This window comes from Salvelinus namaycush, chromosome 3 (genome assembly GCF_016432855.1).
Source record: "Salvelinus namaycush isolate Seneca chromosome 3, SaNama_1.0, whole genome shotgun sequence".
NCBI classification, from domain to species: domain Eukaryota; kingdom Metazoa; phylum Chordata; class Actinopteri; order Salmoniformes; family Salmonidae; genus Salvelinus; species Salvelinus namaycush.
The window spans coordinates 26,328,305-26,340,705 of NC_052309.1; the positions used below are offsets into that span (position 1 = coordinate 26,328,305).

Genomic DNA, 12,401 nt, shown 5'->3' on the forward strand with positions numbered 1-12,401 from the left:
GTTGTTGACAAGCATATTCAGTACATATACATATTAATATTTAATTCAGTGATTAAAATTACGACCCCATCCTCAGTAGCCTATTCCAGCAGGCTACTGGGAAACATAAGCACTTTTTACCTCGAAATCGCCAAACTATTCATGTTGAATAAATTAGTCTGTTAATTTGAACTAAGCAAATCATTCAGTTTACATCTTACGTACATTTTGCCTAGGCTACTGTAGACTATCTGAAGATGTACAGTAGGCCTATAAGAGGCTACAAGCTACCTCCATCTATCTAAGCAAACCATGGCAAAGTTGAATTACAATCATAAACCCAGATTTTAGTCTGTAGCCTGCCTATGCCTATTGAAATGACAAGTCAACCTCGGGAAATGGGCCATTTGATAACTGTTTGTAGTCTTAAAATTTGGCACATAATAACGGCACAATTGCCAGAAAATAGCCTAACATTGTTTAAAAAAAAGTTTGTTCAAGTGCTTGTTGCTCAGAGATTTTGAGATCCTCTGTCCAACTTTCATGACTCAAACTCTCCAGCCCTTAACTGTGGTATATTGGCCATATATCACAAACCCACTGCTATTATTATTATTATTATTTTTTATTGAACCTTTATTTAACTAGGCAAATTCTAAACGGGTTACCAATGTAATTAGAGCAGTAAAACAATGTTTTGTCATACCGGGGTATACGGTCTGATAGACCACGGCAGTCAGCCAATCTGCATTCAGGGCTCGAACCACCGCAATGCGTCATGCCTAAGAATAGCCCTTAGCCGTGGTATATTGGCCATATACCACACCCCCGTGCCTTATTGCTTAATTAAAAACCGGGTTCAAGCCCTGAATGCTGATTGACTGAAAGCTGTGGTATATCAGACCATTTATCATAGGTATGACAAAAAAATATTTTTATGTTGTTTTTACGTTGTTTATAATAGCAATAAGGCACCCTGGGGGTTTGTGATATTTGACCAATATACCACAGCTAACGGCCTTCGCTTTGCGTCATGCTTAAGAACAGCCGTTAGCCGTGGTATATTGGCCATATACAATATCCCCTCGTGTCTTAGTGCTTAATCAGCAGTCAAACGAGTTAAATCGACATCCATTGATGGTAAATTATCTGGTGGGTAAGCTATATTTAGTCTCCAATGTTTATTGAAAACATAAATACATTTAGGTAATGAGTACTTGTCTCTCAAATACATCCTTACAGTTGTTGGCTAGCTAGTTAGCCATATTAGCAATTGACATGAAATCAGTCAAACTTAGAACATGATGAAACGAGTTTAAACCAGCCACTTACGATTCTCCACATGGCACATTCTTGTCATTCTTGCTAGCAATCTGGCTATCCAGAATCACAATAACACGCTGACTTCTGCCCCATGGAAGCGCGCACATCGTTTCGTGATAACGTCAGCTAACGATGTGCGCCCTTCCATGGGGCAGAAGTCAGCGTGTTATTGTGATTCTGGATAGCCAGATTGCTAGCAATACCACAGATAGAACAATGAGACAGAACAGTTTTGCATTTATTTTGGCATTGTCTACATGTAAAGAAATGATGGAAAGATATTCATAGTTTTATCATTGTTAATATTCTTAATGACTTTTGTTTTTATGGGAGAATGTGCTAATTGGTTTCCTTAACTATAGTAAGGATAAAGAAAAACAATTTTACCTCAAATCTATTTGTGCTAATGGCAAAATGTCATATTCATAAATGTAAATTAACTAATAAAAAAACACTCTTCCATGTTTTCTATGAGGAATTCGAGCAGTACATTAAGACTATTCTACATTCTTCTAATAAGAAAGCTGTTAAAACAATCAATATGTGTGTATCTTTTAAGGTCTTTGTATAATCTGTATTTGGAACCCCTAGCATATGTTATCATTGTCTGTTTGTATACTTCTTGTATGGTTTTCTCCAAAATATAAATAAAAGAACAACGAGACAGATATTTCACCAGATGTATACAAGTGAAGCATCCGGTTGGTGTTTCCAGTCACTTCCAAATATGGTAATATGGTGATGAGCTGAAGCCCAGTGGCCGGCAGTTGAAGAAGATGAAGCGAGATGGATTTTTGCCGAAATTTTGCACATTTTCTCATCGATGAAAGATTTGATCTCCATGCAGTTTTCTGTTTCCAAAACTAGAATCTGTAACAGAATGGACTGCATTTTGTAGACTTTTACAGTTTCTAAAAATGGCAATTTTTACAAGGAGTGCAAGGGTGAATAGAGTTATTCCCAGTGGTGGAAAAAGTACCCAATACTCATACTTGAGTAAAAGTAAAAATACTTAAATAGAAAATGACTCAAGTAAAAGTCAACCACTAAAATACTCCGTTAGTGAAAGTCTAAAAGTATTTGGTTTTAAATATACTTAAGTATCAAAAGTAAATGTAGGTACTAAAATATACTTAAGTATCAAAAGTAAAAGTACAAATACTTTTAAAAATCCTTATATTAAGCAAACCAGACGGCACAACTGTCTTGTTTTTAAAATGTATGGATAGCCAGGGTCACACGCAGATCATTTACGAACAACGCATGATGACCAGGGATGTTAAGTACTTTACACCACTGGTTATTCCACACACGCGCTTCTCAGAGTTCCCTAACGGAAATAGGCAAACAAATGCTAGAACACGCCAATAGGATCTGACTAGTTCGTGCTTGGCTCTGCCCATCTCAATTCACGTTTATTCCCACTATGATTCATTCATCTTGGGTTAGTTATAAAAAATCTTTGTCTAACCTGTTTACAAACGGAAAAGAACTCGCGTGCAGTGTTTTGATTGGCCCTCATGTTTTCCAAACCGGAAATGACATCCGTTCGGAATTGACAGCACTCCCGAAGATGGCGGGGGTGTTTGAGGTGGAGGTTGATGGTGTAGAACACGATCATGGACTCGGACATCACGATGAACCAAATCAGGTTAGGGTACCACATGTGTTACCGTTGTAGAATCCGAAAACAACGAATAGCGTGACTTGTAAGGTGCTCACATTGCGTTGCAGCCAATATGGACAAGACCTGCCTCTTGCACCGGCTAGTAAACGTCACACGATGTTAGCTTTGCTAGTTAACTTCCCAGTTCTCTTCCCTTTTAGCTAGATAGGTAGGATATCATTGAGTGCATTTCTCTATTGAGTGCATTAGGAAACCAAGTATATTATAGTGCAGCCAGCTAAAACAAAAACGTACAACTTCAAGGGCCATCATCATCACGCCCTTGTCTTGTACGTGGTAGCTGATAGCTAACGTTAGCTAACTATTTAGCTAGGTTGCTATATAAGTAGCCACAGATAGCTAACAAAATTGATCATTCTGGTTTAGCTGCCCCCAATTTGCTGCCTTTGCTTGACAACCCGTTTCCTATTGCAATAGCATCAATGATGTAGCAGTAACTAGTACTCATTAGATGTCACGCCATGTAATTGCTGATGTGGCAGACAGAGTCAAAGGTCATCTAGTTGACGCATAATCTATCCTCTGTCCTGGTAGCTCGAGCTCTCTAAAAACTGTTTTGGACCAAAGGCTAGTGTTCTCACCATTTAGCTATAATGGACAGAAACTGTGCCTATTCTCTTTGTTGGCCAGCAGGGTTCTTCCCTTTTAGTATTCACATGTCTGTCCACTACCAACATCCTCCCAACCCACATGATCAGAATACATACTGATTTAAAATGAACATTTTTGATGCAATAATTGTAGTTTGTAGATATATTGTCACTGTTTAATTGAGGTTCTATGTCAATGTATTTATATGTAGATTTCTTACTAATTGATTTAGAAGCATTTGGAATAATTGTGAATGTCTGTTTGGTTTGTTTTCACTTTAGGTCGACTTGTCCCATCTGTCACCGGAGGAGAAGTGGAGGTCAGTCTCTTAACAATTATTCATTCTGACTGCAAATTAGATTTACAGTTGAAGTCGGAAGTTTACATACACCTTAGCCAAATACATTTAAACTCTGTTTTTCACAATTCCTGACATTTAATCCTAGTAAAAATTCCTTGTGTTCCACTTAATTTTAAGAATGTGAAATGTCAGAATAATAGAGTGATTTTATTACAGCTTTTATTTAATTCATCGCATTCCCAGTGGGTCAGAAGTTTGCATACACTCAATTAGTATTTGGTAGCATTGCCTTTAAATTGTTTAACTTGGGTCAAATGTTTCGGGTAGCCTTCAACAAGCTTCCCACAATAAGTTGGTTGATTTTTGGCCCATTCCTCCTGACAGAGCTGGTGTAACTGAGTCAGGTTTGTAGGCCTCCTTTCTTGCACACGCTTTTTCAGTTCTGCATCACACATTTTCTATAGGAATGAGGTCAGAGGTTTGCGATGGCCACTCCAATACCGTGACTTTGTTGTCCTTAAGCCATTTTGCCACAACTTTGGAAGTATGCTTGGGGTCATTGTCTATTTGGAAGACCCATTTGCGACCAAGCTTTAACTTCCTAACTGATGTCTTGAGATGTTACTTCAATATATCCACATCATTATCCTCCCTCATGATGCCATCTATTTTGTGAAGTGCACCAGTTCCTCCTGCAGCAAAGCACCCCCACAACATGATTCTGCCACCCCCGTGCTTCGTGGTTGGGATGGTGTTCTTCCCTTTTTCCTCCAAACATAACAATGGTCATTATGGCCAAACAGTTCTATTTTTGTTTCATCAGACCAGAGGACATTTCTCTAAAAAGTACGATCTTTGTCCCCATGTGCAGTTGTAAACCGTAGTCTGGCTTTTTTATGGCGGTTTTGGAGCAGTGACTTCTTCCTTGCTGAGAGGCCTTTCAGATTATGTCGATATAGGACTCGTTTTACTGTGGATATAGATACTTTTGTACCTGTTTCCTCCAGCATCTTCTCAAGGTCCTTTTGTGTTGTTCTGGGATTGATTTGCACATTTCGCACCAAAGTACGTTCATCTCTAGGAGACAGAATGCGTCTCCTTCCTAAGCGGTATGACGGCTGCGTGGTCCCATGGTGTTTATACTTGTGTACTATTGTTTGTACAGATGAATGTGTGGTACCTTCAGGCATTTGGAAATTGCTCCCAAGGATGAACCAGACTTGTGGTCTACAATTCTTTTTCTGAGGTCTTGGCTGATTTCTTTTGATTTCCCTATGATGTCAAGCAAAAAGGCACTGAGTTTGAAGGTAGGCCTTGAAATACATCCACAGGTACACCTCCAATTGACTCAAATGATGTCAATTAGCCTATCAGAAGCTTCTAAAGCCATGACACAATTTTCTGTAATTTTCCAACCTGTTTGAAGGCAAAGTCAACTTAGTGTAAGTAAACTTCTGACCCACTGGAATTGTGATACAGTGAGTTATAAGTGAAATAATCTGTCTGTAAACAATTGTTGGAAAAATTACTTGTCATGCACAAAGTAGATGTCCTAACCAATTTTCCAAAACTATAGTTTAACAAGAAATGTGTGGAGTGGTTGAGAAACATGTTTTAATCACTCCAACCTAAGTGTATGTAAACTTCTGACTTCAACTGTTCGTCACAAAAGTTAAGTCAGGTTCAACATTATCTTGTTTTGATGCAGTCTGATTATTGATATACTGTAGAGCCCTTAGTTTATCAATGTTTTCTACCAATGGAAACTAGTATGAATGTAACTATTATAAGAATCTATCCAGATACTTAGTGATTGATCATATTGGATACCCAGGCCTGAGCACTAGGTTGATTGTAGTATATGTGTGTGTGTGTCTTCATAGGTTGGAGCATGCCAGGATGCATGCAAAACACAAGGGCCATGAGGCCATGCACGCTGAGATGGTGCTGATCCTCATTGTCACCCTGGTCATCGCCCAGCTGGTCCTTGTGCAATGGAAACAGAGGCACCCCAAGTCCTACAATGTAAGACACACAGACAATCTCTCCCACACACTGCACAGTCATGCTCACTCAGATACACAAACACACACTGACTTGCGTGCAGAAGAGGAAATACACAGCATGCCCTGCACACACCTGCAGGCAAAGCATACAAATCACAGTTCACGTACTGTACAGACAAAACGTCCACAGACCAGCTTCTTCAACTGTTTTCAGTCTGGTTCTTGGGGTTATTCAGCCTCAAATTGAACTATGAGTGTCTGTGTGCGTCTGTATTTTAAAATGTGTGTTCTCTTCTAGCTGGTGACTCTGTTCCAGATGTGGGTGGTTCCTCTGTACTTCACCACCAAGCTTCACTGGTGGAGGTTCCTTGTCACGTGGTTCATCTTCTCTGTGGTCACTGCATACGTTACCTACCGGGCAACACGTAAGCCACTGGAGTGCACTACGCCTAGGTAAGGCCCCATACACAAGGCCAGGTAGTGTTTACACACACCCATATGACCTGCCAACATGCACGCATTTTGCGTACCAACTACGCAATTCTCTGTTCATGTACGAGATCGGAGTTGAAAGTATGCAGAAATGAATAGGGCCTTATTTTTTTTAAACGTTTTAGAATCCACTGAGTAAATCTAACACAGATATGTACGGAGTTTGTGTCAACGGATATGGAGATTAATACATTATTCGACGTAGCTACCCCGTGTCTGCCCCTCCTGTTTGTTGTGGTGCTGAGTTTGCCGACTGTCAACTGTACGTAAACACATGGACAAATCCATGTTCGACTCTGTGTGTTGTGGAAAGGTAAACACTAATCACATGTGCTAGTGAAAGAAATTAAATACAAATACGAAAAATAACTGGTCGCATTTGTGCGAGTGAGATATACATTTAATTCTGCGTCCTGTTCGTTGTATTTTCCACGTAACATTATGAGGATCACGCAACCTGATAGACTAACTGTAATTATGATCCACGTCACAAAAAGCATTACAAAAGTATAATCCAAAATAAATATAAACATCTTGACATTAAATGGAGTCTGGAGTTTAGAAGATGAAGAGTGAATGAGTGTTAAACGCTTCTAAAATGCCTTTCCACTAGATTTGAGATTTTATCAATTTCTAAAATCTGAAAGGATGTATGCGCTGCAAAGAAATCCAATAGGCACCGTTACCTCGTCTGAAACACCGGACTCTTCTAGTGAACAGGTTCAGATTCTCTTTGAGGTAGCCTACTTAAGCTTTGTGTAGCCAGTTTGCGGTCTGTGTCGATGCAATCGTTTGTTTTTGTTTTTATGTTTTCAAATTATTTTGCTTTTAGTGTTGATTAGGAACCATGTCTAAAAAGCCAATACTTGTGAGCTGGCCCTAGTGATTGAGCTGGCCCTAGTGATTGAGCTGGCCCTAGTGATTGAGCTGGCCCTAGTGATTGAGCTGGCCCTAGAGATTGGCCCTGTTTGAGAGGTGACAAGCGTTCCTCTACTATAGAGACTAAACCTGGGGGCATGTGCTAAGAAAAACATTATAATAATATTATCTCCATTCTACACTGTACATGTAATCTCCAAGAATAAAGCCCCTTTGTGATTAGATCATGTTAGTGACTTTTACCATATGTGTAAATGGAATGCTGTCAAGAAAGTATTCCAACCTGGAAGACTTGATTTGGTACAAATCGTGCGGGGGAAAGAGAACCCCAATTCGGCGAGGGCTATGCGCGCGAGTTGAATCTCCAATTTGCCAATTGTGTCTAGTACTCTAAAAAGTTGGACAAGGTTGGCAGGTTTGGATACCTCATAATATACAGAATGCCTAGGTGATGCATGATGAAATGGTCATGGTAAGAGGTCAAAAGCCTCAAACCCAACCTGTCTTGCAGTAAGTGCTACTTTAGTCAAAGAACGGATCTATGTTTCTTCTTGCAACCATTGGAGATATGGTTGCCAGCAGCATACCACCCTGCATACCACTGCTGGCTTGCTTCTGAAGCTAAGCAGGGTTGGTCCTGGTCAGTCCCTGGATGGGAGACCAGATGCTGCTGGAAGTGGTGTTGGAGGGCCAGTAGGAGGCACTCTTTCCTCTGGTCTAAAAAAAATAAAAAAAAATAAAAAATAATATCCCAATGCCCCAGGGCAGTGATTGGGGACACTGCCCTGTGTAGGGTGCCGTCTTTCGGATGGGACGTTAAACGGGTGTCCTGACTCTCTGAGGTCATTAAAGATCCCATGGCACTTATCGTAAGAGTAGGGGTGTTAACCCCGGTGTCCTGGCTAAATTCCCAATCTGGCCCTCAAACCATCATGGTCACCTAATATTCCCCAGTTTACAATTGGCTCATTCATCCCCCTCCTCTCCCCTGTAACTATTCCCCAGGTCGTTGCTGTAAATGAGAACGTGTTCTCAGTCAACTTACCTGGTAAAATAAATAAATAAATAAAATAAAACATTCACCTCAGCTGAAATATGTCTGAATGTTCATTTGTTTTTGTGGACAGGCTGGTCTACAAATGGTTCCTCCTCCTCTACAAGATCAGCTATGCCACAGGGATAGTGGGCTACTCTGTCGTCATGTTTACACTGTTTGGCATTAACTTGATATTTAGGTAAGTTCTAGTTATTTCTTGGAACAATTGTGTATTTATGGACAATACCAGTGGTTAACAAGGATCATCCTGGTGTAGTTAGTCATTTTATCTCAGAATCCTTTAAATACATTTTGATTTATAGAAGTGGCGCCGGAGCTTTCTTTGAGAAGTTGTAACGTTTTAATCATGTTGATATTGATGTTTATTTTCAGAATAAAGCCAGAGGACGCAATGGATTTTGGTGTGTCCTTGCTGTTCTATGGTCTGTACTATGGTGTCCTGGGTAGGGACTTTGCTGAAATGTGTGCAGACGTAATGGCATCGACAGTGGGGGTAAGTATCCAGGGCCTGTCAAGTTGCTAGTTGTATAACATTGTTTGTTGTAAAAGCTGTGAATCTGTCCAGCAACATTACATTGTATCTCTGTCTGTCTCTGTCTTCTCTAGTACTACAGTGCGTCTGGAATGCCCACCAAGCACCTCTCTGACAGTATCTGCGCTGTGTGTGGCCAGCCCATTCTGGTCGACGTCAGCGAGGAGGGAATCATCGAGAACACTTACAGACTATCCTGCAACCATGTGTATCCTTTATCATCTAAGAAATATTCTCTAGATAAATATGCATGTTGGAGCGTGATGTTGTGGTAGAACTGGTTTGTCTGTTGCATAAAAGCTGTAACTGTCAGTCTGTCATGGAAAACGTGGTGTACGAACACAAAAGCCAAAGGGAAATTGACTGAACAAACATGCGCATGAGATCTGACTGTGGAACATCAGTAACACTGTACCATGTACCCATCTCACTTCCTGTTTCTAATAATAATGGTGCCCTATGTTGTCTCCTGTGATGACTCCCTGTACTAGTCTTCCATGAGGTGAATTGTCACATGTTTTATGGCATTTGTGGTTTCTATGTTCACATTGAGGACATCATATTTGAATAGCTTACTGGTCTGAGCTTACTGATATGGTTATTACAGTGTGCCACAGGGAAGTAGGAAAAAAACGTCCAGTATTTTAACAAGCAGTGAGCTCTGCCTACAGCATTTGACCAGATTTTACCTAAAGTTTCACATTTGGCCATATTTTGCAGTTATTCTCATGTTTTTTTTAGGGTTGAATGCACACACATGTAACACCACCCCTCCACCTTCTACCTGGCTCCTTAACTCTCTCTGCCTCAGATTCCATGAGTTCTGCATACGAGGATGGTGCATCGTGGGAAAGAAGCAGATATGCCCGTACTGTAAAGAGAAGGTGGACCTGAAGAGAATGTTCAGTAACCCGTATCCTTTACTCTTCTGCTCTCATGAGGGTTTGATGTCTAATATGTTCCTCTTTTGTATTGTGTATGTTTCTGTCTTTTGCTTTCATGTTGCAATTTGTCTCAGTCATTGTGACTCATTATTTCTGTTGGTTAGCACGACAGGGGGTCACACAGTACAGAGGGTCACACAGTACAGAGGTCGTTAGTTTCACTCTGCTTGTCCATGATGGGAATAGGTTGTGTTACCTATAAATGCTGCAGTATAAGTTACAAGCAGGAAGTTTACGCTGATGTTGTTCATGGGAACTTTGACCTACATTTAAATGTAAACACAAACTGGAACAGGACATTATGGGAAGGGTGGCTTTGTTTCCATGGAGACACATTGAGTTATAACCTAGTTCCTGTTAGCGGCTGTAGAAACTGTCAACATTAGTAGCTGCCGCCTCTTCTGCTTTAGAGGTGACACATCGCGTTACCACGGGAAACTACTCAATACACCTCCCAAAGCCTTTCTTGACACCATAGCATACCTATTTAATTTCACACACTTTTAATTAAAACAACACCCTAGGGTGAAGAGATGTTCCTATGGTTTTAAAAAGTGTAGGATATAGTTATTGGAAGATGTTATTGTCCATTCTCCACTATCAAGCCTGATTCTAGTAAGGTCCTGAAAGATATCACAATATGTTATCACAGACTGGATATGTGAATTGGTTTGTAAGGGTTCGGGGGTGGGGTCGTCACTTGTTTATATCTCCTTGATCCATAATATGAAGCTGGGAGAAGCCACATGTCATGTATGGACAACTCCTGGACTGGCTCCGCTACCTTGTTGCTTGGCAACCCGTAATCATTGGACTTGTGCAAGGCATCAACTATATCCTGGGCCTGGAGTGATCTGGGAAAGTGGAGGAGAGGGACACACAAGCCGTATGGAGATGGAAGATACTGCACTGGTCTGACTGAGGGAGACTTGGAGGCCTCACCATGGACTCTACGAACATCTATTATAAACTGTGTCTATACCTGTACTATTTGTATAGATTTATAGGCATATAGTATCTGTATTTAAGATTTATTTGAATTTTACAAGTAATCTGGGTTTAGATGTCGGTTTCATTTTTGTTTAGTCAGTCACAACTAAAACAAATGCAGTGTACATTTCATAGCTTAGTAAAATGGTTCTCTGTTTTTTCATGGAGATGCTTTTTCCCAAAATAATTTGTCTTAACTTTTCTTGTTGATATTTGTTGGATTCTATGGCAATGAGTGGTTAACACTGCTCAGATGAATGAGTGGACCATTGCAGAGTGACAGTCGTTTTGTGTGTTAAATCTGCGCCTTTTGTTAGTGAAGGTCCTGGTTGAATGTGGCTGCTGGGGGGAGAGTTTCTGGTTCCTCAGGAGCACTAGTCTCCGACAGTGTATCCTATCCTACTACAGTCATATTTTTAAGAAGGGCACTGCTTTCTCCAATATACCCTCCTCACACCTCCCTCAGATGGCCTCTCCTGTCTGTATTCAGCCCAGGTGGCTCTCCAGGAACAGATACTGTAAAAGACACTGTGTGCAAGAAGGTGAATAACATTAGATCATTTCGGTTGTGTTTACTTTCTTGTCATGTTTTTGTTCTGTTAATAAACGTGACACAGTCAAGATCAGGTATAGACATTTACTTAATTTAGACCCGATTTACTAGAATAGCTCATGACCTGGGGGATTTTGTATATACCTTCCTGTATGTCTATTTCTGGGAAAGAAATTTACCAGACCGAAACCACTGGATCAGGATTTGGGGTCGCCCACTGAAATATTGTGTTGTCAGTTCTGTGAGAAAATACAGCATGTTAAAAAAATATGAATCTGTATTCAACCCCAGTATTTCACATTTGTTAAATGATTCATGTTCATGTGTTAAATGAATCACACGTCATATTATGCTTTGTAGATATAGGACGCATGATAAATATGACTTGATTGTGTCAAAAGCCACCCTATTGAGTCTGCCATAAATAAGCATAACTTGCGCACAGGGAATTCCCTCTGTGTGCCAGTGTGCATGTTTATTTAGGGTGGGTGGTTGAAGAGGAAGTGATTGTGTATATATAGTAAGTACATGAGGAAGTGTTGTTAGAACCAGCATTTGTTGACCATCTCACAGCAGTCAGACAGAAGCCCAGTATGAAGTTAACAATTTCTCTCACAGGTAAGCGATCTAACATTCTCACACACACCTTCACTGATGTATGTTGACTATGGGTATATGATTACTTTCTGCCTCATATGTATCTATGTGTCTGTGTGCCTGTTACGCAATGGCTTAGGGTGTGCTCTCTTCACTACAGCTTTCATGGGATTTTTCTGGGTCCTGCCCTCAGAGGTCTCTACAGGTGTGTGTCGGTCTGCCTGCCTACATGATTTTTCAACATTTCAAAATGTCTCTAATGTCAATTGTTATTGTCTAGATAACACAGAGGTGCCATCTCCCAGAATTATCCAGCCCATAAGGTCCAAAATAGTAGCTGTTCTAGGTAAGGAATTCTGCTATCTCAGTTTTTATTAAAATGGTAATATTAATCATGGCCATGGATACTCTGAAGTGTTTATAATCACAGAACCCCTAGTCTTCACCGTGATTTAGAACTTGGGTTCTGG

The 12,401-nt window shown here is 40.4% G+C and overlaps 1 protein-coding gene across 1 annotated transcript; it reads left to right on the plus strand.

The window, feature by feature from the left end:
• The first annotated feature begins 2,836 nt into the window (after positions 1–2,836).
• On the plus strand, positions 2,837–11,407 carry LOC120045139 (RING finger protein 121-like). The gene is made up of 9 exons (XM_038990051.1): positions 2,837–2,953; positions 3,862–3,899; positions 5,765–5,906; positions 6,186–6,340; positions 8,386–8,493; positions 8,688–8,808; positions 8,922–9,055; positions 9,659–9,760; positions 10,524–11,407. Exons 1-9 carry the CDS (start codon positions 2,876–2,878, stop codon positions 10,642–10,644), a joined length of 999 nt encoding a protein of 332 aa, XP_038845979.1. The 5' UTR covers positions 2,837–2,875; the 3' UTR covers positions 10,645–11,407.
• Positions 11,408–12,401: the final 994 nt, after the last annotated feature.